This window comes from Eucalyptus grandis, chromosome 1 (genome assembly GCF_016545825.1).
Source record: "Eucalyptus grandis isolate ANBG69807.140 chromosome 1, ASM1654582v1, whole genome shotgun sequence".
NCBI classification, from domain to species: domain Eukaryota; kingdom Viridiplantae; phylum Streptophyta; class Magnoliopsida; order Myrtales; family Myrtaceae; genus Eucalyptus; species Eucalyptus grandis.
Genome location: NC_052612.1, coordinates 47,632,438 through 47,657,756, shown reverse-complemented (window position 1 = coordinate 47,657,756; position 25,319 = coordinate 47,632,438). Strand labels below are relative to the sequence as shown.

The 25,319-nt window shown below is 38.4% G+C and overlaps 3 protein-coding genes across 5 annotated transcripts; all 3 read right to left on the bottom strand.

The window, feature by feature from the left end:
* Nucleotides 1-4,846: 4,846 nt before the first annotated feature.
* LOC104447487 (vacuolar protein sorting-associated protein 55 homolog) lies at nt 4,847-8,454 on the bottom strand. Of its 2 annotated transcripts, none has more exons than XM_010061219.3 (5): nt 8,238-8,454; nt 7,324-7,375; nt 6,024-6,063; nt 5,855-5,939; nt 4,847-5,281 (listed from the first exon to the last, which is right to left on the bottom strand). In XM_010061219.3, the coding sequence occupies exons 2-5, from the start codon at nt 7,354-7,356 to the stop codon at nt 5,098-5,100; spliced, it is 342 nt and encodes a 113-aa protein (XP_010059521.1). In that variant the 5' UTR covers nt 7,357-7,375; nt 8,238-8,454; the 3' UTR covers nt 4,847-5,097. The 2 variants fall into 2 exon arrangements, with proteins under 2 accessions (XP_010059521.1, XP_010059524.1); XM_010061222.3 differs by lacking the exon at nt 8,238-8,454 and adding an exon at nt 7,488-8,206.
* Nucleotides 8,455-10,162: 1,708 nt separating this feature from the next.
* Nucleotides 10,163-12,734, bottom strand: LOC104447476 (WD repeat-containing protein LWD2). The gene is made up of 3 exons (XM_039306489.1): nt 12,561-12,734; nt 10,287-11,402; nt 10,163-10,256 (listed from the first exon to the last, which is right to left on the bottom strand). Exon 2 carries the CDS (start codon nt 11,377-11,379, stop codon nt 10,345-10,347), a length of 1,035 nt encoding a protein of 344 aa, XP_039162423.1. The 5' UTR covers nt 11,380-11,402; nt 12,561-12,734; the 3' UTR covers nt 10,163-10,256; nt 10,287-10,344.
* A 6,271-nt stretch (nt 12,735-19,005) lies between these two features.
* Nucleotides 19,006-23,862, bottom strand: LOC104447455. Of its 2 annotated transcripts, none has more exons than XM_010061194.3 (10): nt 23,499-23,862; nt 22,625-22,791; nt 22,471-22,535; nt 21,846-21,886; nt 21,644-21,732; nt 21,455-21,568; nt 21,197-21,274; nt 20,687-20,752; nt 20,207-20,287; nt 19,006-19,377 (listed from the first exon to the last, which is right to left on the bottom strand). In XM_010061194.3, exons 1-10 carry the CDS (start codon nt 23,647-23,649, stop codon nt 19,270-19,272), a joined length of 960 nt encoding a protein of 319 aa, XP_010059496.2. In that variant the 5' UTR covers nt 23,650-23,862; the 3' UTR covers nt 19,006-19,269. The 2 variants fall into 2 exon arrangements, with proteins under 2 accessions (XP_010059496.2, XP_010059490.2); XM_010061188.3 differs by having other exon boundaries at nt 23,490-23,861.
* Nucleotides 23,863-25,319: the final 1,457 nt, after the last annotated feature.

The window sequence follows — 25,319 nt, the reverse complement described above, 5'->3', positions numbered from 1 at the left end:
GTCCTTTGAATTCAAGTCTACATTTCTCAAGTCAATAACTCAAAGCAGTTGTCGTTACCTACTTTTGTTCAAAAGATTTTAAGAGTGCATAACTGCTTTTCAAAAATCTAATTAAAAAACTTGGAATATTTTAAACTACAAATGAATCGAGTAAAACATACTCCATACTCTGCTAACATACTCTGCTAGAAGGCTTGAAGGTGAATGACACTTAAATATGTCAAAATTCATTAGATGGCATATATATATATATATATATATGGTTGTCTCACTTATTGCCTAAACTCCCCATATACATGTGAGATTCGATTCTCCATGAACGAGAGAATGCAAACAACGTGTGTAATTGATCCTTCTTAAATTATCAAAGATCTAACTCTATGGAATAGTCTAAATAGTTAGTGAGATGAAAAACAAGTATAGTAAGATTCATTTAAGAAGTAAACGTATTAAAATATTAAATGTTTAGTAACCATTAAAAATAATCCACTTATCTAAAAGGCAATTGTAGACCATCAAATTACTTAGTACGCCAAACTTTTAAACTATTCTATCACATAAAAAATCATTCTAGCAAGAGAACTTTTAACTTGACGATTCATATTTACATCATTTTCATTTCCATGCTTTCAAAATTTCTCGTGAATTTCATTAGAAGAAACACTTAAATAAGAAAAACCAAACCCCGCAAAACATTGCTCCTAGTAGCTAGGAAATTCTCCATCTTAGAGATTGGAGAAAATTAGTGATGTTTTCAATCTAATACACATATATTTCAAGTTCCGTGCCAAAATTCAACTAAACTGAGAGATACATGCATATAAAATCCAAACTTGTCGGGTATGCATATTGATGGGAAGTGTCGTGGAAAATGAGGAGGGGGAACGTTTCCTTGCAATTGCAGTGCAAAGACTTGACTAGAGGACCCCCCGCCAAGATTATTGGCTTGACTTGCTCTCGCGAGTCATGCCATTATTATATTCGCAACCATCATTTTCATATATATATATTATATTTATCTCTTATACTAATTAATTACTTCTTTTAGAACTTAGGTTAATTTATTCTTGTCCCGACTTTGGACTGGTTGTCTTTCGATGTTGAAAGTTTCTAACTCTTGACTAATCAAACTATTATATATACATACATACATATATATATATATATATATATATATATATATAGATGCCGAGTGTGTCCCACGAACGTGCATCACACTTGTCCCTTTCCTCGTCAAATAAGACGAAATATACCGGTATCCTGTGAGCGCAAAAAAGAATGAAAATCATCATTTTCATATATATTTATATATATTATATTTATCTCTTGTACTAATTAATTACTTCTTTTAGAACTTAGGTTAATTTATTCTTGTCCCGACTTTGGACTGGTTGTCTTTCGATGTTGAAAGTTTCTAACTCTTGACTAATCAAACTATTATATATACATACATACATACATACATATATATATAATATATATTTATATTTATATATAGATGCCGAGTGTGTCCCACGAACGTGCATCACATTTGTCCCTTTCCTTGTAAAATAAGACGAAATATACCGGTATCCTGTGAGCGCAAAAAAGAATGAAAATCTCAGCATCATTCATCAATCCGGAAACTTACATCGAATTGTTCTACTTTACATGATTGTTCTTTGGCTGAACATAACAAAAAGCTAACATCAACTAAGACATATGACATATATTTGATTCTTGCCACCATCAAGTGTAAACAATTACGTATTTGTGACAATCATTCAGCTGTTGACTTGCATTTTACCTAGTCCGACACGCCACTAAAAAGTGTCATAATCATTCAAGGGGAAGGACAGATTTCTTCTTTGGTAGGTACAAGTTAGGGCAAATGTTGGTGGAGAAATTAAAGGCACGAATGAAAATCATTTTGTTCCATAAATCAATTTCTAATCAGAAAAAGATATTTCTTTTTCTTATTCTCTGAACAAGTTTCTTAACAAAAATACACGTTTAATAACCATATCAAATTTCTCCTCCCTCCCCTCTTCCCTCACGGAGGGCAGCTTCTCCGAATAGAAATTAATTTAATAACAATACCAGATGTCTTCTTTTCAAGCAAGTGGCTAATAGCGAGGCCGAGTTATGAGAAGAGTTTTTATTTATCATTTTTTAAGAAATAAAAAAAAAGTATAAAATTTTTACTTCTCATTTCTATTCTAAACTTACTTTTGGACTAACAATTTGTTCCAAAAATAGAAATAAGAAGTTGCATTACAAAACAAATTTCTATTCCAAACATTTTCGCAGAAACAAAAAAAATAGGAAAACAAATGATTATCATGCACATCCTAAAACTCTCAACTCTCTTTCTAGTGAAGCATCTTGGCTGCAGGGTAACCCATCAATAATAATCACGATATCTTGTACAAGGTTGCAAATTTAAGTCATGTCACATTGTTGGTATTGCTACCACTTCCTAGCTCCCAACATATGTATATAAGATTGCGATAACAAACTTGTCAATTTTGGACCTTTGGATTTCGAGTGTACTAGGTAGCTATGATTTAAAAAAAAAAAAAATTATGTTATAGATGTGAGACCCTTATAATGACATCTAGAAGGGATACCTACATTGGTCATCCTTCAGGAGAATTACCAGAAAAGTCATAAACCTATTACAATTATACTAATTCAGTTCTAAATTTTTTTTTTTTGTCAATTTAGTCCTAAACATTTTACAATTAAGCCAATTCAGTCCATCCAGCCAAAATTAGCCGGTTGGCATTGACGTGGACGCTGGTCGAGGACAGCTAGCCAGCAAACACTGATGGGACAATTTTTTTATTTTTTTTATTTTTTTCGAATTTTTTGAATTTTTTTTCTTCTTTTTTTCTTTTTTTTCTCCACCTTCTTCTTCCTCTGGCTGGCCAGAGGCGAGGGCCGACGAGGTTAGCCTCACCGACCACTGGCAAGGCTCACCCCCGCAAGCCACTAGCGAAGGCGAGCCTCGCCCAACAACAGCAGCCTCGCCAACCACTAGCGAGGACCGTCGCCAGATCTCAAGGGCGTCCCCAAAGAGGGTGCGGACGACGGACGAGTCTGAAGGGGGTGGCAGGGCCCTGGCCTGGGTCGCCGATGACTAGAAGCGTGAGAGGTTGCCAAATCTGGCGAGGCTCGGCCTCGCCCATCCATGGCGAGGAGCCTCGCCATCCAAATCGCGACGATTCCTCACCGGCGGCCTCGCCGTCGCCGGGCGAGGCTCGCCTTCACCAATGGTGGCGAGGGTGAGCCTCACCGGCCCTCACCGTCGATCCGGCCGAGAAAGAAGAAGGTGGGAAAAAACTCAAAAATTCAAACAAAAAATTCAAAAATTTGAAAAATAAGAATAAAAAATATTTAAAAATTGCTACATTAGCGTTCGCCGGCCAACTGTCCCCGGCCGGCGTCCATGTCAGTGTTGCTGGCTGGCCAATTTTGGCTGAATGGATTGAATTAGCACAATTGTAAAAGGTCTAGGACTAAATTGGCCAAAAAAAAAAAGTTTATGACTGAATTGGCACAATTGCAATAGGTTTAAGACTTTTTTTATAATTCTCCTGTCATCCTTCCATTCCTTTTTACTGAGACACATCTCTCATTTCATCGCTTCACTTCTTGCCAAATCAAATATACAACCTATATTTTAAGGAAAACTCCCATCCGATAAAGAAGATTTGACATAGGCTTGATGCCTTTATCCTAGGCTGTCGGGAGGTTGTCTAAATCCAAAGCCATGTTCAGTTGAATCCTGGTCTCACCTAAATTCTTGTTTAGCTCCCCTTTTAATTCAAGTATGTTTTTGCACCACTAATAATCAACCCAAAATTTCCTTCCTGTTCCTTTACATGGCAACACTCAGTATAGCATAGTACCTAATACCTATCGTGACATCTAGACTAGACTATGATAGCATGCACCAAATCCAATAACACCTTACTAGTCCACATTCACCCATAATCTCTTATGCTCAATCCATACATTTTAGATATCATCAGTTATTGACAAAATATTGCTGAGACTCTCAATAGAAGTCCGATACCTTCATTTTGTGAATATTACCAATAGCCCATGATGACACATATAGAACTCTAAAACACAAGTCTACACCATGACACTGGCCTTCATCATGGTATGTTCTAAGAAACTCATTGAGATGACAATTCACAGGCAAAACCTCCAATGATCTAAGAAATTCTTCCCAAATGGAGGTTTTGATACCAATCGTTCGGGCACTCATAGTCCGAGACAAGGAAAACATTCAATCAAACTGTCCAGTCCTCCACTAATTATCTGACGTGGGAAGGATTATCCCCAACACGCTCGAGCTGGTTCTTCGGCCTTGACAGTGAACTAGGGCTCTTCCGACATGGACCACAGAGTATCTCCCCATCTGTAGTCATGGGCCCATTCGAGGAGAGTCCAACCAACCTTTTCCCGTGACCACGTTAGCCGCTCCGGGTCTTGCTCGCTCAACGCATGAAGAAACTATTGATGCTTTGGATACTTTTGTCTTTCTTGATCACACGCTAACAGAGAAGACCTCTCAGTCCAGGGCATTGACAATCTTTATCAGCGATATAGGACAACTAAGTGAGGAGAGAGAGAGAGAGAGAGAGAGAGAGGCTGCTTTTGGGTGCTCCTGGCCTATATTAGCCCCTCATGAGCCGTTTAGATAACATGGATCTCGCGTAGATCCCACCGGATCTAATGACTCAGTTGAAGTGAACTAACATAAGCTCGAAGTACCAAACAATTTTCCCAAACAAACAGTTGCTCCATCTTTGCTGTTGTCATTCACAAAAAAGAACTCCGGAGAAACAAGCAATGCTAATCAAAACAGAATCACTAAATGACTATTCTGATTTTGGTGTTGAAGAATCTTTAAGCAAAGAACTCGACATCACTAGAACACACAGAAAAAGAAAAGAGGTTCACATCACGAGCAAAAGTTATATCGTTCAAATTTGCCAACTGAGCATATTCCAACAAAGATTTACAGGGTATAGTATTTGTATTCCTTTCCAACTGCACATCAGAGTCTCACGTTTGATCTATTCAATCTGGCATCAGGATTCATCACCACTCATCATCAAGGCTGGCCCGGTGAAAGCACAGTACCGTGAAGACAAATATGAAGAAAGATGTGAACTCGATGAACATAGCTCCCGTGTTAATCAGATTCGCGTGTCTGAGGATTATAGGAATAGCTATGCTTCCAACAGACGATGCTCCAGTCAAAAATTTAGCAGCATCAATCCAGCTATAAAAAATTTAAAAGAAAGAATTAAGGCAAGATAGATGTTACCGGGACAGGACATTAATTCACAGTTATGGAAATATACCCATGCAACTGTATAGGGTTAAATAATACGGATACCACCAATGGCATTGACATCCCTTTTCATTGTAAAAGCCAAATTACATGAGCTGTTAGTTTCAGTTCAATCATTAATAGAGCTACAACAAAAGATAGGACAACAGGTGTGAGTAATTTAAAGATCTTTACTTGAGAAGATTATGGCAATGCATGACAGTCATACCATCAAAATTTCTTCAATTAGAGAAGGTATGAGTAAGAAGAGTTCCAGCCACTAGAAAATTTTCAATCTAGAAATGAACTTAGAAACAAACTAACTTTGGTTTGATCTTTAGGGCTGAAAATAATTACGAGTACTGACTCACAAGCACCACTTATAGTTGCCAAACTTCATCTGTTTACGACAGTACAGAAAGTTGGACCATGGTGGCAGTAAGTTTCTACTCTTCAACAAGTTTAGAAACTCTTAACCCAGAATAAAGAAAGCAAGAAAGCGTAATGATTAAAAGTACCCACCCTCCACCATCTCGACTGGTCAAAAACTGAGTTGACCCGCCTCCAAAAAATAGACAAGGCATGGGCACCAAGACGTACATTAGAGCTACAAGAAACAATGAGCATGTTAGTAATTTCCAGAGACAATATCAGGTTTGAAGGATGATAAATTTGCAGTATCAACACTTGCCTGATAGCATTGGCCACCAATTATTGTACAATGCGCAGGCCTGTTTGTCAGCAAAAAAGAGCAAACATAAGAACAACAATCTATGATAATCACTTAATAGAGTGACAGTAAGTTTCAATTCAGCTGATTTCCTGGTAAGGAACCAATTTAGAGGTGCACTTTGAAGTATAACATATGTACAAAAGCGAAGTGTGGAAGTTCCTTGAAACGGAAAAAGAAGATGAATCCCAAGCAGTTGGGCCAAACAGCAAGATATGCACACATGAACGTCTTGAGAAACATATATTCACAGCTAGAGGACCCACAAACCTCTATGGACAACTCAAAAATGCTGTTCCCCAGGTTTCACAAAACTGTTTTGGGGGGAGAGAGAGAGAGTTCTGGAGATGCTTGGGGGTCCAAGAAAATGGACAAAAGAAAATACAAAAATGTTTTTCACTAGCTAAGTGTTTCCAATATGGAAGCCACTGACACCCACACCGTCAAAGGCAGAAAGAATTCACAAGTATATATACACATGACATTATCGACCGGTATAGTTACTGCTATTGTAAATTGGGAGGAATGACACAAATATATACAAATGACAGCATTGACCATCATAATTATCTGCTAAAGGAAATTGGGAAAGGATCGCTAATCCATTTTTGAAGCACATGAGCAATTAATCTACGAACACATATTTGCCAAACTAAACTTCAATAATTGATTCCGATTCTCTCTGCCAAAACATGGCACAACAAATTCCTGTAAAGCATTCTATACACAGATCACCAGAATAAAACCTCAAACTGGCTCTTCATTATCAATGCCCAATAGCACATGATTAGCAATGTCATCTCAAGGAAAGAATACTACAAAGAACTTAAAAGACTTAATGAAAAGACTAACATAGTTAAGTGCAGGATGGACTAGACAATCCTTGCCAATGTATACCTAGGCAACCTAATTGCTGTTTGTTCTTGATCAAATTGGCAGGATCCAAGGAAAGAATACCACAAAGAACTTAAAAGACTTAATAAATATGAAAAGACTGGCATAGTTAAGTGCAGGATGGATTAGACAATCCTTGCAAATGTATACCTAGGCAACCAAATTGCTGTTTATTCTTGATGAAATTGGCAGGATCCAGTAGATCAATGAGACAGAGCTCTTTGAGCACAGCAAGGAAAATAAAATTCAAAGTAGAGTGTAAAATAAGAGCATATCATTTACAATAGCACTGGAGTTACTATCCACATAAACAAGCAACATAATTCTATCACAAAGTTTATTTCCCACCCTGATATTTAGTACATACCAAGATCTGTAGCATGATGCTGGATGAAAACATAAAAGCAAGCCCAGCCAGACTGCACACAAGGAAATCTTGCTTTAGACATTAAATTTCACTGAGTTGCATCACAGATAAAATGACAATGGCATTTTCTTCAAAAGGAAATGAAATGTGACTTTGCAACTTACACTGTGGAAAAAATGGCCGCCAGGAATCCCGTGACAGCAGGGCAAAGCAAAAGAACACAATCAGTATATGAGCAAAGAAGTAACAAAGATTCTTGAGCCAAACCTAAAACGAAATGATCAACAGAGTGGAGACAATCTTCAACGCGATTAAATACATTGCTAGCCACGACAAATTTTTTTCTACTCTGCCAAACATTCTAGCAATCATCCGATTGCCTCAAGCGACACTAAACCCTTTCCGAGCAGCTCATCACGCCCTTCAAACCTCATTTCGTTTTCGGTTTGCCATCGAAGCACCTCGTGCATTTCCATGGTCAAATCAAGCACGGCCCAAATCAAGTAACAGCAACGACCCATCAACCTAAACTGAATTTACATATTAGAAAGCATCAAGCTTTCATCCTCCATCAAACTGAACTGCATCTAAAGGGGGTAAACAGAACCGCAGAGCGCTTCCAATCTTCCACCCACGAAAAAAAAGGGGAAAAGGGCACCTCAAAATCAGTTCGGAAAAAGACTAGCCTTCAGGGATTGGACGAAGTCGCTGAGCTCAACCCACGAGAACCACAAACCCAGGTTCGAGCTCAGCGGGAGTTTCAAGCACTGCCCACATCCCAATTTCGAACCTTTCGCTCTCTACTTCACTGAGAAGCCGATGGGGAGCGGGAATTTCGGCGTCTAGGGCAAGAAAGGGACAATCCCAAAAGGAAGAGGAGGACGAGGAGGAAGATGAAGCAAGAAAAATCGAACCTTGGATAGTCATCGCCATGATCGATATGTGCCCGAGCAGGAAATCAAGCTCGCGAATTGAATCGGCAGTTGAAGAGGTGCTAATTCGATCGAATTGCGGAGTGCGAATTGCTCGATTTCGTGTGGACTTTTTTCAGTATTGCAATGGCGACTGCCGCAGAAGAGAGGGAGAAAGGTGGTCTGCGGGTGGAGATTTTTCCCTCTTTTTTTTTTTTTTTTTTTTCACAGTACAAGAAAGGTAAAAGCGTTTCGTGGTTAACTGATGTAATTTTATTTATTGCCTAATTTTGGATTTTATGAGGGACGCACTTTGCCTTTCTTTTCTCCTTTAATATTTTACTTTACACACTTGAAATTTTTTTCCTGATCTATAAACATTGACTATACGTTCATATGGGAATTTCATATTTTCCTTAAATTGAAATAATCTTTGACACTTTTACGAGAAAGTAAAAAAGTGTTTTTTAAATAAACTTCATCCTAAACAAACAAGCAAATACGCTTTTGCTAATGTAAGAAATTTTCTTTTTTTTTTTTTTTTTTTTTGGGTAAAAGCTTAATTAGTGCTTTTATGTGCTTAAGGTAAGGGTCTATTTAAAATTATTCACGAGATGCCAAGTATGACCTTTCAAATTATTTCTAGTGCAAGACATAATTTGGATTTGGATAAGAAATTTATTGTATTTTCTTATATTCAACCAAGCTTGTCCGGGAGTCAAGAGAGGCTCGTTGGGTTCATGGCGGAGAAGCCCAGTGGACCAGTAAGGGGAATAAATATTTATTAGTTCATCTCCTCTAACATTAGAATATTAAAAATTTCTTCGTTATCATCGTGATCCAAATCTATGGAGGGTGAAAATAAAAAACACAAATAAGAAAAACTACGGGTGAGATAACACCAAAATTGTCCAAACCCCCACGATCAAACTTTTTTAAAACTAGCGAAGCTAATTGAGAAGTTAATAATGCAGGGCTAGAAATAAAATGGGAAGAATCTCACAGAATCTCACTGAAAATGGCCCCAAATGTGAAATGGTTGAAGTCCCTGAAGAGCTTGATGTCTCCCGCAATTTTGTATGTTTTCCGAAACCATATCTATACTCAATTCTCTCATGATTCACTTCTAAAAAACATGAAATGCACAAACAGAGACAACTTCAAACGATCAAACCATGATTATTGCCGACTTGTTCTCACCTCTCTCAACTATGGAAAACTTACTTCCAACGCCAGCTAAGTACACAATCTCAGCCAACAATTTAATGTTCAAAACCTCAAATAACAAGGGAGCTTCTTGCAGCATTGCAAAGCCATAAAAATTACTACGGCAATAGATGTTAACCAGCCACATCAGTATCATCGACTAGAGAATTCCAGATCTAGTAAGAGAGACAAAGCATCGGTACGACATGGATGCCAATAAGTTAATTAGTGTAGTATAAAATTAAAGAAATCAAATCACTAGACAGTGAGAAAAGCATGATCATCGATCTTTTACGAATCCGAAAAGTATAATGCTTACACTCTCTCACCATTTTCACGGAGTTTCAACGTGAGCTAGAGAATTACAGAGGAAAAGGAGAATGAGAGATTAAGATTTTCAAGAAATAACTTTTATATCATGGACATAAGAAATTCTATCAACTTTTTAACCTACCCTCTATATAGAATACTTTTATTTAGGCCATGTCCCTCTTTTATTCTATTTTGTCCTATCTTGGACAACATTCAAACACATGATAGGATATAATTTATCCTATCACAATTATTATTTTGCTCACCAAGCATGGCCTTATTTGTCACTACCGACAAACAAGTAGAGTACATATTTGAAATTGGTTTACCGTGTCACGCACATTTTTCAATATTTTTGTCCGTGAGATTTAATTCCTAATTTTCTTGATTCCTCTTGACTTCATGTACAGTTAATAATACCATAAAATTCCAATGCCCGTATTGTCAGTGGTAAGCCTCCGCTAGCGTGCAGGTTAAGTTTACACTCATGTTTGACTTAGACATGTAGTAGTTTTTTTGGTTAAGATTAGACATGTAGTAGTTACAACTACTTGAAAAGAAAAAACTTCTCTCGACGTACAAATTATCAGCTTCAAACTCTGAGAAGCTGCAGCTTATTCAGGAAAGTAATGGCGATCCAGTCCAACTCAACCGGAGACCAGCGCACGTTGTTGATCTCGGCCACTGACCCGAACCACATCTCCGGCTCCACCTCCCCGGCATTTTCTGGCCGCAATCCGGCGGTGCCAACATCCCATATTAACACCCTTGAGTCATCGCCGACGGAGCACAACTGCCGCCCTATACGGGGCGCCCATGATATCGCATTCACGCTGGCCTTGTGCCTATTAAGCTCCATGAGAGGCGTGGTCGGAAACCTAATGTCCAACAGCACCACCTTATTGCTATCGATCCCGACCGTGGCCATCGACTTCGGGTCAGCCTTGTTCCACTCCAGTCTCAACAGCGGGCTCTCCGGGGTGGGGTTCTCGTATATGATGGTCGACCGCTCCTTATCTCTCAAGTCGAAAACCCTGACAGAGCCATCCCCGGAGACTGAGGCGAAGACGTTGAACCCGCCCCATGAGACGTCGTACACCTCCTTGTCGTGAGCAACCAGCTGCGCGTCGACCACCTCCCTCTCTACGTCCCAGATCGTGCACGTGGTGTCGTTGCTGCAAGTGGCAATGCGGCGGGCTTCGAAGCTGGCCCAATCGAATGAGGTGATGGCCGAGCTGAACTCGCTGCTCTTGTTGCCGTTCAGGAGGGCTTTGAGCTCAGTCCGGTCTTCACTGATCTCCCACACCCTCAGGTAGTCTCCGGAGGTGGCGATTAGGTCCGGGTATGAGGGGTCCTCAGAGGGGAAGAACATGATGTTTGTCGGCGCATAAGGGTGGTCGAAGGTTAGGCGGGGGTCGGAAGCGAAATTGGACGCGTCGGGGTCGAGTTGGACAAACTCGACCTTGTTGCTATGGTCTTCGAGGAAGCTTCCGACGGCAAGGCGCAAGCCCTTGTCACGGCGAACGGACCAGCCTAAGGAGTAAACCGGCCATTGAGCTAAGAAAGTGGAAACGCCTGTTCTTTTGGTGTCGATAGGGCTTTGCATGGAGAGTTCAGTGCTGCTCATTCGGGAAAAGGGGGCTCTAGGATCTGCATGAAGTGGGACAAAGCAGATCTCGGTCGGAAGTGCATTTTTACAATACTACTATGTCCAAAGTAATTTAACTCAGGCTGCATTTTTGGTGAATAATGAAACATTGTCAAGCAATTTTAGTGATTTTTTCGAAGGATTTAGTGATATCTGCTTGTCACTTTGATTTTCTAGACCAAAATATAGCATTTAAAATATCGATTTAATTACTTTTATTCTTTGGAAACATGTTTGACTAGTTTGCTGCTAAGTGATATCTGTGTTGGGGAGGTCCACTTATGCTTACGTGCACCAATTGGACTGCTAAAGAGGACAACAATCAAGATTCCACTGTGTTTCGGTTCGAGCATATTCTTTTACAGTTTTCACTTTTTGCAAAAAAGAAAAGGCAAAAAAGTTACTTTAAAGGGACAACCTTTGCAAAATTTGACTTGTATTTATCTTGAAAAAAAATAAAAATCTCTACCGAGCAATTGTCTTTTTATTTAAGCGGGAGGAGAGAAGTATTTTGTGCGACAACATATTACGTCAATGCTATGTGACAAGTCAATGGAATTAAGTGAAATCAGATTATGAAACACATACTTTTCAGGCAAAGGAGATGCGATGTTGAGCTTTTCCCATTCTTTTAGGGATTGGAGCTAATTTACGATGCATGAATTATCTATAGATAGTAGAATATATATGTAATGCATGATTTCTCGACATGCTTAAATTTTCTTTATTCCCCCCCAAAAAAAAGAAGGAAAAGCCAGTTCCACGCAAGTTATTTTGACGTGGTATTAGAGCAAAAACGCTCTCGAATTAGATTCTCCATTTTCGATCTTCGATTTTTCATGGTTTTTCCTATAGCTAGAATTAGCACAAGAGGAACTCATGATACGCCTCATATTGGAACTAACTTCCGATGCCAATTTGAAGTTGATTGTGCAGCCATCTCGCTGCGAAAACCTAACCCGTTAGAGAAACACGACTCTGAAAATATGTTTTACATCTCGAAACGAGAAATCGGCCCTCTCCAACTTTACCGAAAAACTTCAAAGAAAAGAAAAGGAAGCGCAGGTTTCGTAGAGCTGAAATGGAAGGATGCCGCGAACTCTTAGCCAACATAAGTTTACATGAGAGAGAGAGAGAGATGTAGAGAGCGAAAGACTTACATATACTCTACACGAAGCAGTGGCTTTCTGGGATGTTCACTGACAAGAGAGCACGCGAGCGAAGAGGTAGAGAGAGAGAGAGAGAGAGAGAGAAGAAGTGATAAATATGCGAGCAGAGAGGAGAGAGGAAGATGAGAAGAAGAGCCAGTGAGCCAAAACGGAAGGTGAGGTGGGGGGGAGTTGAGGAGTCGAGATTCCTTTCCCGCAAGCGACTTTAATGTACAAGACCAGCCTCGGGACGGGCAGGGACGGGAAGGGCAGGTGAAGCTAATGGTCAAATTCTCAGCACGAGGGTCGGCCGGGTGCGTAGGTATCGTCAATTTTCATCTGTGGAGGCAGGTGCCTCTCCCTCTCATTATCATATCAATGGCGTGTTTTGGACCCAGTGCATTTACCCTAACCTTCATTTAACCTTAGATAATTAGAACATGGAATAAAAAAGTTAACAATGAGGGCTCGCTTTGTTTCGTAAAGATGAATGACTTGAAAAATATTTTTTTTTAAATATGTTAATTGCTTATATTGCTTGAAATGACTAATCGATGAAATATGTTTTCATTGTTGATAATAATTTATGTTGAAACCATTCTTTTTACTTTAAATGATATTTAATATTAATGATGCTTTTAAAATGATTTGTTATTTCTTTTTTATTTAATTTATTGTCTTCTAGTCTAAAAAAATCCCACTCTGACGAAAAAAGATAAAAAGAGAAAAACTTAAGAATCCCACTTGGTGGCAGCGTTTTCTCAGGGCCTTGAGAAGACTTGAAGTGGCCTTGAAAGAAAAACTTAATTTCCTTTCTCTTGAGTTGGCGTCGTCAGCCGTCAGGTGCGGAATTGATAGCCAACCACAGGGAAAAGCACGTGATGGTGACATTCCAAATGAAAGAGAAAATAAATAAAAGCTTGAAAATATTCTGAAAATAATTTTCTTAACTTTTTTTTTTCAGATTGGGTCTATCTCACCTCCTAATGAGATGTTTTTATCCTGACTATATTTTGGCTATATCCAGTCATATTTAGATTTTGCATCAATTCAAATGATAGATAGGATAATTTGGATTTCACATTACTCTAAACACTTAATAGAATAAAAGTTATTATATCCAAAAATTTATCTGACCCACCAAATGCAACCTAAGTATATATAAAAGTGACAATGATCACATTATTCAATGTAGTCTATATTGCCCATAAGTTCTTGAACATTTGGCTCGGGCTATAATGATGCTATGCTATACTTGCTCAAGCAAAACTGACACCCTATTAGGAGAAGGCAACATAAACCCGATATCTGCATCCAGAAAGATCATTAAGAGAATATCCATATCCGAGCCTATCAATATATCCAATTAAATCCACATTCACTCAAAAGCTTAAGCTAAAAAATTATGAACCAATTAGGATATATTAACCGCTTTACATTATACTTTTATGTATGACTTTTCTAACATAATTCACACATGTAACTTAAGAATCTCTCTCACGTGTGAACTTAATGTTAGGTATGCCCCCTTAATTTATGTACTTTTTTGCACCAACTTTCATTCTGGTCTTTTTCTATAAACTGAACCATGAAGTATGTCATCTGACCCGTGATGCTACACCACGAGGCCTATTGCTAAAAAATTATGTTGGTTGTCATATTCCTTCCTTGAGATATTCCTTCCTTGAGATAGTCACTAAACGCCGGAATAGATTGAGGCACCACCAATCTATCATCGGCTTTGATACCATTTGTTGGGAATGTGTGTGACTGACATAAGTCGTGTGGAAACAGCTTTTTTAGCAGGATGAAGAGCTTGAACCTAGTGATTAGTGTAGTGAGTTTTAAATTCAATTGAGTTATTTATTTGTAAACACTTGAACTCTAGGCTTAATACAGTCATAAAAATAAATAAATAAATAAATAAAACTCTAGGCTTAATAGAGTTGTGAGATATATTCAAACGTGTGAGCGATTGTAACTCTAATTCTTTAATTATTAATGGATTATTTGTTGTTGACTCTTACCGTAGAGTAGTTATCGACAATCGGACTGAATCACATAAATCCATGATGTCCTTAATGTTTCTCATTTATTTCTACGGTAGTTTCATGTTGAATTAATTGTAGGATTCTATTAGTGTTTCCGCGATAGTATTACAACACACCCCACTTGAATTTTCTTCAAGAACTCTCGTTTCTTCTCTCAGGGAATTCCCTATGTCCACACTGATCAAACCTACCAAGTCCCTTGAGATGCCAATGACGAAAGGTTGCTTTTGTCAAGTGAACATCTACGCATCTCTTGCCTTTTGATGCTCTCCATTCTCTTCCTTCCGTCTTCTTGTTCGATCTCTTTCGACATACCTCATTTCGACTAGGACACCAGCGTCGAATATAATGGAGGGGACAGCAAGGTTTTCCCTGGAGTCGTCGACCTCGCAGATCGCCGATCTTCACTTCCGTGTCGGCCGAATTGTGTACTCGAAGCCAGTGCAGCCGTGGGACTCTTGAACACCACACAACTTGCAGACTTCACGTCCCATTTCTCGTTCACTGTAGACAATTCAAATTGCGATAGTTTTGGTGATGGCGTTGCCTTCTTCATTGCACCTTCGGGTCATCCATCTCCACCAAACTCGGCTGGTGGGTATTTGGGATTGCTCAACTCAACGACCGGGGATTCACTCAAAAATCAGATCATCAATGTTGAGTTCGACAGCTATAATAACTGAGACTATGGTCCAGCAGAATTTAACTTGCATGTGGGGATAAATATCGAGAAGGATAAACTCAGCTGTCTATATCGGTCGGGATCAACTCGCTTATGATTCCGCTACCAAGAAGCTGAGTGTGTTACTGGACATATGAAGGCAATCCGGTGTATAATTGGAGATCCATTCTTTCTATCCCTGTCAATCTCACGTCCGTTCTGGGTAATTGTTATGAAAAGCAAGTGACCAACTAGTAAAATAGACAGAGCAAGAAAATAAATCAAACTAATGCTAAAAGGCAATTTCCTTTTTCTATCTTACTTGGATGCTTCAATCAGGAAGTTGGTTCACGTGTATTTCAAAGCAAACTTGTATCCAATTTCGAGTCCAAGTTGGACTTTCCCTTTTGATGGTGATTCCAACACAAAAACAATTTCCATAATCTGCGACATTTGTTTTCTTGAACTTTCATTGCCTGGCTTATGTCACAGTTTCAAGGTTCCTTGTGACCTGATCAAAGGACAGTGCTCAATCAAAGAAGACCGTCCAAGGTCATCTAAAATTTTCAGGACATTCTCAAGGACGGGCGATATGGTAATTATCTAAAGTTCTAGAGCATCATAAATGCTAGTAGTTAATAGATTGGGAAATGGGATCTCGTCCATTAAATATAAAGTTGATCAACAGTCTAATGGGGACTTCATGTATAAATAAGAGAGCTCTCTCTCTTCTTTGTATTCATCCAAACATTTCGGCATTAAAAAATATTCTCCCCCAAAACTAAATTTCTCTTATCAATCCTTAGAAAGGCTTAGTTTAGGCGCTCAACTCATTGAAATTTTCTTCAAACTGGGGCTCCACTTACGCCATTCAACCAATAAGTCTAACGAAATTCGGGGCACTGCCATAGTTGCTTTGGTTATTTGTTTCTCCTTTTTATTGATAGGAAAAATTGCGTTTGGGAGAAAGGCCCATTTATAAGGCGAATGTCATGCGCCGCTTGTGACAAGCGGGTTTGGCAGCTATAGAAGTGCGGCCGATGAGAGATTGAAGATTGTGTTTTGCGAGAAAGAAACGGAATGCTAGTTGCTAGTGAGTTTGCGGGGTACTCATCCAAGATTCCAAATGTCAAAAAGAGACCAAAGATTAGCAACGAGTCGGGTCGAGTCGGGCTTTAACGTTACCCGACCTGACCCGAATCATAAGGTAGTGTGTTCCACCCCAACCTGAACCAACCCGAAAAGCATAATACCTGAAGCAATAACTCAGGTCGGGTCAGGTCGGGTTTATGTTGTTCCCCTCCCCCTTCTTTCCTCTCTTCACCTCTTGTCTATCGCCCAATTAGATTCCTATTGGGTTTTTTTGGCTAGTTTTAACATATCAACTCAACCAAATTTTGAAGCATTGCAATACATTGTCTCTACTAAGTTCAATAAAAAGGAAATTCAATAAAACCAAAAGTGAATGAGGACAACCTACTCATTAGATCCTCCATGAGAGTAATCTACTCTATAGATCCTCCATGGACGCCAATTGAACAGGGTCCTCTGGAACCTTCCCTTCCAATAACTTATCATTCAATAGCCTGGAACAAAGAGAGAAGAAAATTAGAATTTGACATATTAAAGGCCAATGCTCAAACTCTCTCGCATATAATCAAAGTAAACACACAATATATCATATTATGTGGAACCATTCGAGAAATAGGACTTACACAAGGCAGTTTTATCGGAAGACATGCATGATCAAAATCAATTTCTGCCTCACTTGCCTCGCCTCCCCAGCAGCTCGAGGCCATCATCGACTTGTTCAAGTATCAGAAGCATGTCACAAGGCAGAGTACCAGTACCATGCAGTGTAACCAGTTGTAGATTCCCCATCGCAAATTAGTGTTGATTGTATTGTCTTTGTTTCGTCTCAAGTATGTTAATGCATCTGTCTTGCTGCAAATTGGAAAAGTTGCCTTCATGCCTTGCTTCCTTTGCCTGCTGAGTTCGATTATCTTTCCTCTCTTTGAATTAGTAATTAATAGTTTTAAGCGCAACCCTTATTACGATTGTCCTTGATTGCGTACAAATTCATAGGCAGAAACTGTGTCCAATAGCGAAGGTCTCAGAGATCCATGGTGACCATGGAAACGAGCATTCTCTGAATTCCGATTTAGCTATATGTAAAAGAAACTATCTACGGATCAAAAGTCACTTGTAATCACCAAACATGATTGGCTACACGATTACAGTTATATATAAATATATTTGGAGTTGGTAGTTTTGTTTTTCGTACAAGGACTACAATTTCAAAGATTATAACCCTAAGACACTCAGAATGACGTCCTAACAATCTTTTCTACAAAATTGTCATCTGTAAGCCCTCTTCTTGATATTTATAACAGAATACTTATTCAACAACGTTGCAGATGCGATACTATTTTATCACAGCAAAATAAATCCTCCATTCATTTTGGTTTTGGCTGAATAATTCACTTCATTCTGACTCAGTTGGTTTCATAGAAAGATATACGCTCTTCATCATATGCATTTCTTCAAAGGTGATCAATAATTACCATAGAAGCACTGCTGTCCGATCGCCTGGCCTCTGGAACAGCCACAATTTCTTCTCTCCTCTCTCTGTAGTAAAGTACTCGACAAACCTTATTCCATTCCCATCTAGGAAGGTCAAATTGGCCTATAAATGCGCTGGACATGCAAAGATTTACATCTTAATAATCATTCTTATACTTATCCATGCTGACAGTCTTTAGCATAATATAACAAAGTCCGATTTGAAATCTCTCTCATGCTTAATTATGTCAACATAGGCATAAGCATTGCGTTATATAACTATCATTAAACATTCCAATTTTTTCTAGGTGTTAATTACCACAATTGGTTAAATTAAATTGTTTAATTAGTTACCTATGTGTCTGAAATTAGTCATTCAATTTAATTTTTCCGCATGTCAATAATTCAATAGTCCGCCATGCGTAACCCCAACAATGGTTCTAATAAAATCTGACGGTTTCATTGCTAACAAGATATTGAGCGACTTTGAAGAGGACATATCTCTAACACAAGTTAAGGTGAAGTGTCATTCCAATTTTTGACTCGCCCAAAAGAATCGCGCAATCACGCCAAAAAAAAAAAAAGCACTTACCATTCATTGGTTATTAGGAGCATCCCAAAAAAGTCTAGGTCAAAATATGGCTTTCAAATTAAGTTTCGAATTAGTGGATGCGGCCAAAGTTCCGAATTAGTGGATGCTGCCAAAGGGAGTGGCGATGCCATACACAAAAAGGAGTAGACTCAAAGAATGGCAGAGGGAAACGGCAGGAAACTAAGAATTTCGGTCAAATTGACCCTTCCACCTAATAAAAGTAGCACTTAAATACAAAAACATTGGTAAGGGGACATGAGTGTCACCTGATGTCTCTTCATCATTTTAAGAACCAAAACAATAATTAATCACAGCAATGATGATTACCATAACTAAGTGCATGGTATGATTAATCAAGAAGATATGGATGCATTATTATAGAGTGAAAAAACGGACAAGGCATCATTCTATTCAAGCATCCACTACAAAGTGCATAATAAGCATCTTCTCTTGATCTTTTTTCTTCACATATAAGTGCACGCCTCAGGTAACGATGATGGTATCCTGGAAAGTAACCAATACATACCTATGAAACATGCAGCGCTTTCTCAAGGGAAACTTAAAGGCATAAAAAGGCAGGGAGAATCATGATAGATGAACGAAGATGTCGCAATTGGAAAGAAACATTTGTATTCATGGCGGCTATAACAGACTCATGATGAAGGCGAGATGCACTCATGATCCATCAAGGGAGTAGGTAACATCAAGTCACTGTATATTAGTGTCCATTCACTATATTCCGCAGAAATGTTCGTCGGATCAATATGCAAGAGCTTTCAACCCAGAGAGTTACATATCTTGCGTTGTACTGTTCTAGAAAAGGTGCGATCATGTAAGTGTGGCAGATAAAACACCCTAGGCTCCGGTGCAACCAAGCTGGAACCTCCGAACTTTCATTCTTCCATCCACTGCTAAAGCCAAGACATCATATTCCTCAACATACCAGAGCTCAGACACCAATGCCTGCACAGTCTCGGGACAGAGATGCAAAAAATTGTCAGCAAATAATTGATCCTGTGAAGAGATAATCGAAATGTTGATTGACATAAGAAGAACTTGCCCCACGCGATTTAGAATCAATATTCATAATGATGTGGACAACATCCCCAAGAACTTATGCTATCTAATTTTACTCCAAATTGGTAAAATAAATTTGCCACCAGCATCGGTCACGAAGTTGCAACCATAAATTGCAACAGGAAATGATCTGTGCATGGGTAGATAATATATATAAACATGAATTTCAATCTCACAACACATGAGGCTAGGAAAGTACCAAGTTCTGTAATGTAATGCAAACAAGTACAAAATTTTCTTTGGCAATAGAACTTCATTTTGACAATTCAGGGAAAATTTTTACCCAGATATGCAAAGTTCGCTCCACTCATACTGTGAATCCACAAACTACTTCATATCCCTAGAGTGTTGTCATGAATGAATAGATAAAGGAAATTGTCTGTCTCATGCAAAATTGTCTCCCATTTTCTTCCATCACAAAGAGAACTCAGTGGCCCCTTTGCTTAGAAATACAGTTTCCTTCATGCACATGCTCCTCTAAAAAATGCAGATTGCAAAAAGTGATTACATGAGGGGTGTCACGGGTCTTTTCTTATTTTGAATGGCAGTTTCTGAGGCTATCTCATGTGACTTTCATAGTACATTTCTCCACATGAGAGCCACCAAGCACATGAGACACTTGCAAGCAATATTTCACCCAAACAGATAACAAATACACAGTACTTTAATCACGGTGATATAGTATTAAAATTCCTAATAAAGAGCAAGAACGAACCTCAGATCCTCTAAGTTTCTTGTTTAGTCGAGCAACTAGCTCATGGAAGAATTGTAGCTGTTCTGAATTTGTACCCAAGTCCTGAAGGAGTATGACATGAAAATGAGCTCAGTACAGACTGTAACTATAAAAGCTTAATATTCCCACAAGAATCTACATGCGCTTTCCAAAGCCTTGAATGGTGTCAAATTCCTTCATTCTACGGAAGAGTCTAACTGAAGCCATTGCTCACGAATTCAATGCATTTGCGTCATTATGAATGTCACTGATACTTAATAAGAAAATGTCACCATCTCTTTGGCCTCAAGATGGACCTAGTCGAGTACCATAGAGATGGCAGTACTACTCTTCATGTGCAACAGAAGCCTCAACCTTTTCTTTCCCTGCTTCCCTTTTCTCTTTTTTAGCTCCCATTTAGTGTCAATAAATGTGAATTAGCCAGCAACTTAGAATGCATAGTACATCAGATTATCTTATTACCTTGGGAGTGGCTTTAGGAGGACCCAAGAGCCTGGCAAAGGATGTATGAAGAATAGCAGCATCATACTGCACATTGAAATTGGTAAAGTTACCGAAAATGTACGACATTTTTTTTTTTTTTTTTTTTTTTTGGTAAGGCCGAAAATGTACGACATTCATACATAGATATATGGGAAAAGAACAAAGCTTCCATGTAAATATAAAGGATGACCAGATACTTTTGCCATACTATTAAGCATGAAAATCATATGTTTACACTCACTCTGCCCTCCTAAATCAAGAAACATAATTTATATAATTCAGATAGAGGAGAATAACAGAGTTACCATAGAATCATTCTCATGTATCTGTGAGTACAAGCACAACTTCTCTACCTACGTACTCAACCCCAGCTGTTTGCCCATGCCACTTAGACACGAAGACAGTGATATTTCCCATTCTATCATATGGTTGAATCCTAGACCTCCTTCACAGCACAGGTTGAACAGGGAGGGAGTCGTCTCTACTTACAAGTTGCTTTTCTGGCGCATGCGGAAGTGCAGTTCTCAACTTTGCACGAATGGAGATAGGATCTGTCCCTGAGGTAACCTGGACATATATTAAGCATCATCATCAATCAAAGCAACTTTGCAAATAATTCATGAAAGATCATCAGTAGTCATCAGTAAACCATGGAGAGTTTTCAGAGATTTTGAGAAGCAGTTAGCCAACAGCAATTAGTTGTGAAGGAGAGAGGAGAGCTCTTGAACATTGAGACTTAAAAGTTACCTGCCAGCAACCAAGAAGCACACCAGTTGACGTCAAAACCACCCTATCCAACACAATCTTCAAAGGGCATACAGTATCTGCAACTGCCCTCACAGCAGAAGCTTCAGCTTCAATCTGTTTAAACAAAAATTAGTACCAAGTCTGAGCAGAATGTACATCAAGAATCAAATCCCATTAAGCATAGATTACCTCATCTTCAGAGGCTGGAACAGGAGAAATATGATGAGAGGCATGGAACATGCTAAAATGATACAGACTAGAGTTCTGAAACCAGATTGCTAACAAAGATTCCCATTAGCTTGCCAATAAAATTAAATAATCTTACTAAAATGAAGGAGAATTCAAATAACAAACTGCCAGAGAGGCAATTTAATAGAAAACAAAAGCTTACCTTTATCAAAATATGGTTCAAATAATTGCCGTACAGAGTCCCTGCAATTAGTGGTGCACAAGATTCAGATCAAGCATCACTTCCATATAGAATTACAAGTTATAGAAAGAAAGAAAATGCGAGGAATTACTTATCACTTCCTAAGACGACCTATGCTGGGAGTAGGTGATTGGGCAAAAGAAAAGAAGAGTAAGCTAAATTACTTCCAAGGGTACAAATTACATCTAAGTGACATCTTGTATAGATTTTATTACATGTTGTCAAGTATTGGTCCTGTCAAATACTTTTTAATAAAGCCAGAAATGATTTCCACCGTTCTCCAACATCCATATCAGAAACTTGCCAGTGATAGTTAGCAGGGCAGAGAAGGAAAAGATTTTAATTTCTTAGACGTAACTGACCAAGCAGACTAAAAATACAATAGCATACAGTACTGGCCATTTGCAAGATCTACACCAATATGTCAACTATACAATATCAACAGAAAGCCTGGCTAAGCTACAATTGACTCGGAAGAACATGGCCCATCCAATTTGTGGTGACAGCCATGATTCCAGTAATACACTAGCCAAGAAAAACATAAAGCAAATGAAATAGCATCAAGCATATTGTTGAGCTCTCTTACGATATGGGTTTCGAGTATTTTGAGCTTAAGTACAGTACATTTGCTCGAACAGGAGGATTTGCCACCTGGAAAAATAAGCAGTACCAATGTCATGATACATAAAAGTAGGAAATAACCATGTTGTCTGTAAAGGTTAAATCGTCAGAGAAGTTACCTTAGGTACAGGTTTCACAACTCCATCCACCAAAGTGAATAGTTCTGAGAGGGACAATGACTGGGAGGTCTCCCCTTGTTTAAGAAACGCTGCCCCATGCTCATCCAAGTCTTTTGCCATTTGATCATACAATCTAGACCTCCGTTCTGTGTTGGAAATTGGGATATCTGTTGCAAAATGAAGCTTTACAAATGATGCAAGGAAGTTTGTTAAGTTGAGAAACCACCAGGAAGACTTGACAATGAGGCTAACAGTCTCACATTGGCAAACGAGCATTTAAACAAGTAGGTAATAACCACTGTCACTAAAAGTTTGCCCCATCACTGGCTATAATTTTTTGTACCCGCATTAGTATACCTAGCATAATTAACATAATGAAACCTAAGAACGAACCGCTAACTAAGCAGCCTACCGAACCAAAAATACCAACACAATTCTCATCTTACAAAGATAAGTTTTGGGTTTCCACCACAGTCTCATTTAACTCTCCAATGCAAAGAAGTCTTGCCCGGAAACAGGAACCCACTACATTGCACCAATCAAACCTTCTTGGCAAACGAATCCGATCCCTCTCACCATTTGTTTATGTCTAATTAGCCACAGCAAACATCTCACTCCACACTCAAAACTAATCCACCCTCATCTCACTTCTCTTTCTAAAGAAAGCCAAGAATCGACGCTAGCTTTGCTCAGTCGGTAAACCAGATTTTCGCCACGAGATCATCAGGACAATCGACGAAGAAAAAAACCCATATCTCCCACGTCGCAATTCCATCTTCCCAATCCCCGAAGCAGATCAAGAACAGCAGTCGCGGGCGGTTCGAAAGGAGAGACCATACAAGCAAGTCAAGAAAAACCCCAGCACCTGACGTACCACCGGAAGACGGAGTCGGGACGGGGCCCTGCGAAGAATTGTTCAGCGCCATGCGGAGAAGGAAGTTGAACAGCGCGAAGCAGAGCACCCAGATGAGCGCGGCCTTCGCCCTCGGATGGTTCAACCCAGTCCAGATCCTAGGCATCACCATTTTCTTGGACGTGGGTCACGCATTTACACCACGGCGACGATGGTGGAGATGACGATGATGATGACGGTGATGATGAGGGCCCTGGACTACGACTTGGCGGGGCGTACGACCGCGAAATGCTCGCTCGCTTGCTTTGATCTGGTCGCTTGGAAGGAGGAAAGGGAGAAGGAAAGGGAGAAGGAAAGTGTCGTCAGTCATCGCTTCACCTTCACTCCATTTTCCTGGAAAAGATTTATCTTTAGAATGGGTAAACTATTAAAATGGTCCATAAACCTTAGTCAAATGTATAATGCCGTCTCAGAATTAATTCATAAATTATATAAAAACATTCAAGATTATCCCTGAATTTGAATTAACTAAAAGATAACATTTAACATTTTCATATAATTTAAAGTGTAAATTAAACTAATACCAAAAGTTTATGAATTATATTTAACAAATTAAATTCCAATGGACAACATTGCAGACTGGATTAAAGTTCATGGACTAAATTGGAAAAATTTAAAATGCATGAACCATATATTGCACACCAACCAAAAAAAAAAAGAATTATTTTGCACATTATTTTGCACATTAGACTAGAGTTTAAGAACTATTTATGCTATTATCTTTTTTTAGAACATGTAGTTACATATGGTGATAGCATCAGTAAATATTTTGTTTTCTTAAATTCTACTGTTTCTCGTGTCAATTTATTGATGTGTATGGCCAAAATAGATTTCATATATATATATATATATATATATATGTGAGATAGCATGTATTTGATAATACATGTGATTATAATTAATCGTGAAGATATATGATTTATGAAACATGTCATTGTCAATGCCAACAAAATGCTTTTTTGTTGTTTTACCATAAAATAAGTACTTAAATTTATCGAGAATGTTTTGCATGCTTACAAGTGATTATCTTTTATAAATATAAGATTTTTTACGCATGCCTGATTAAAATTTCAAAACTGAATATAGTCTCTTTCAAATTTTAAATGCATCATATATTGCTCAAAACTCACCAATATATATAAATAAGATAAGACACAAGTTATTTAAACCTGGCTTCTCCTTGTTAATAAGGCCTATTAGTTATCCATTTTTTTATTAGATTGCATAAGAAAAAGTTTGATAACAATATAGAATCACGAAAAAAAATAAAATCTAAAGACCACCAATTTTGCTACATATATTACTAAAAGAGTTAATAGCACGAAAAACTCCAAATTAATACATTTATGGTAAATTTACCCAAAACTAATTTATGAATAACAAAAAACTCCAAACCAATACATCTATAATAGATTTACCCAAAATTAATATGGATTTCCACATAAACTTGCCATACTAATTAAGTTATTGCTATGTATTATCTAATTTAGCAATTTCATGATAAAATTTGACGAAAGCTAAGTTAAATTTGTCACGAGAGTAGCTCCTTTGGTATTTTTGATGACTCAAAAATTAATTTGAAATAAATTTATTATAAATATATTAATTTGAGATTTTTCGTGATTTTAACCCTTACTAAAATAATCGATTTTGGCTAAACACCCACCAACTTCATTACTTCTTCCGCTTAACACCTTTTCGATCTTAAAAAATTCCCAAATTGGATCCTTCAAATGGTCAACTCGATGACGAAAACACTAGCTCCCTTCTTCCGCTTAATCG

Coding starts and splice junctions, on each gene's coding strand:
- LOC104447487 (XM_010061219.3), bottom strand. CDS start 7,356: ATGTTTTCATCCAGCATCATGCTACAGATCTTG. Junction 5,940..6,023: donor TTGGTGGCCAATGCTATCAG/GCAAGTGTTGAT, acceptor TGTTTCTTGTAG/CTCTAATGTACGTCTTGGTG. Junction 5,282..5,854: donor ACCAGTCGAGATGGTGGAGG/GTGGGTACTTTT, acceptor AATTTTTTATAG/CTGGATTGATGCTGCTAAAT.
- LOC104447476 (XM_039306489.1), bottom strand. CDS start 11,379: ATGAGCAGCACTGAACTCTCCATGCAAAGCCCTATCGACACCAAAAGA.
- LOC104447455 (XM_010061188.3), bottom strand. CDS start 23,649: ATGGTGATGCCTAGGATCTGGACTGGGTTGAACCATCCGAGGGCGAAG. Junction 22,792..23,489: donor GTCTTCCGGTGGTACGTCAG/GTGCTGGGGTTT, acceptor ATTTTGCAACAG/ATATCCCAATTTCCAACACA. Junction 21,569..21,643: donor TTCCAGCCTCTGAAGATGAG/GTAATCTATGCT, acceptor TTGTTTAAACAG/ATTGAAGCTGAAGCTTCTGC.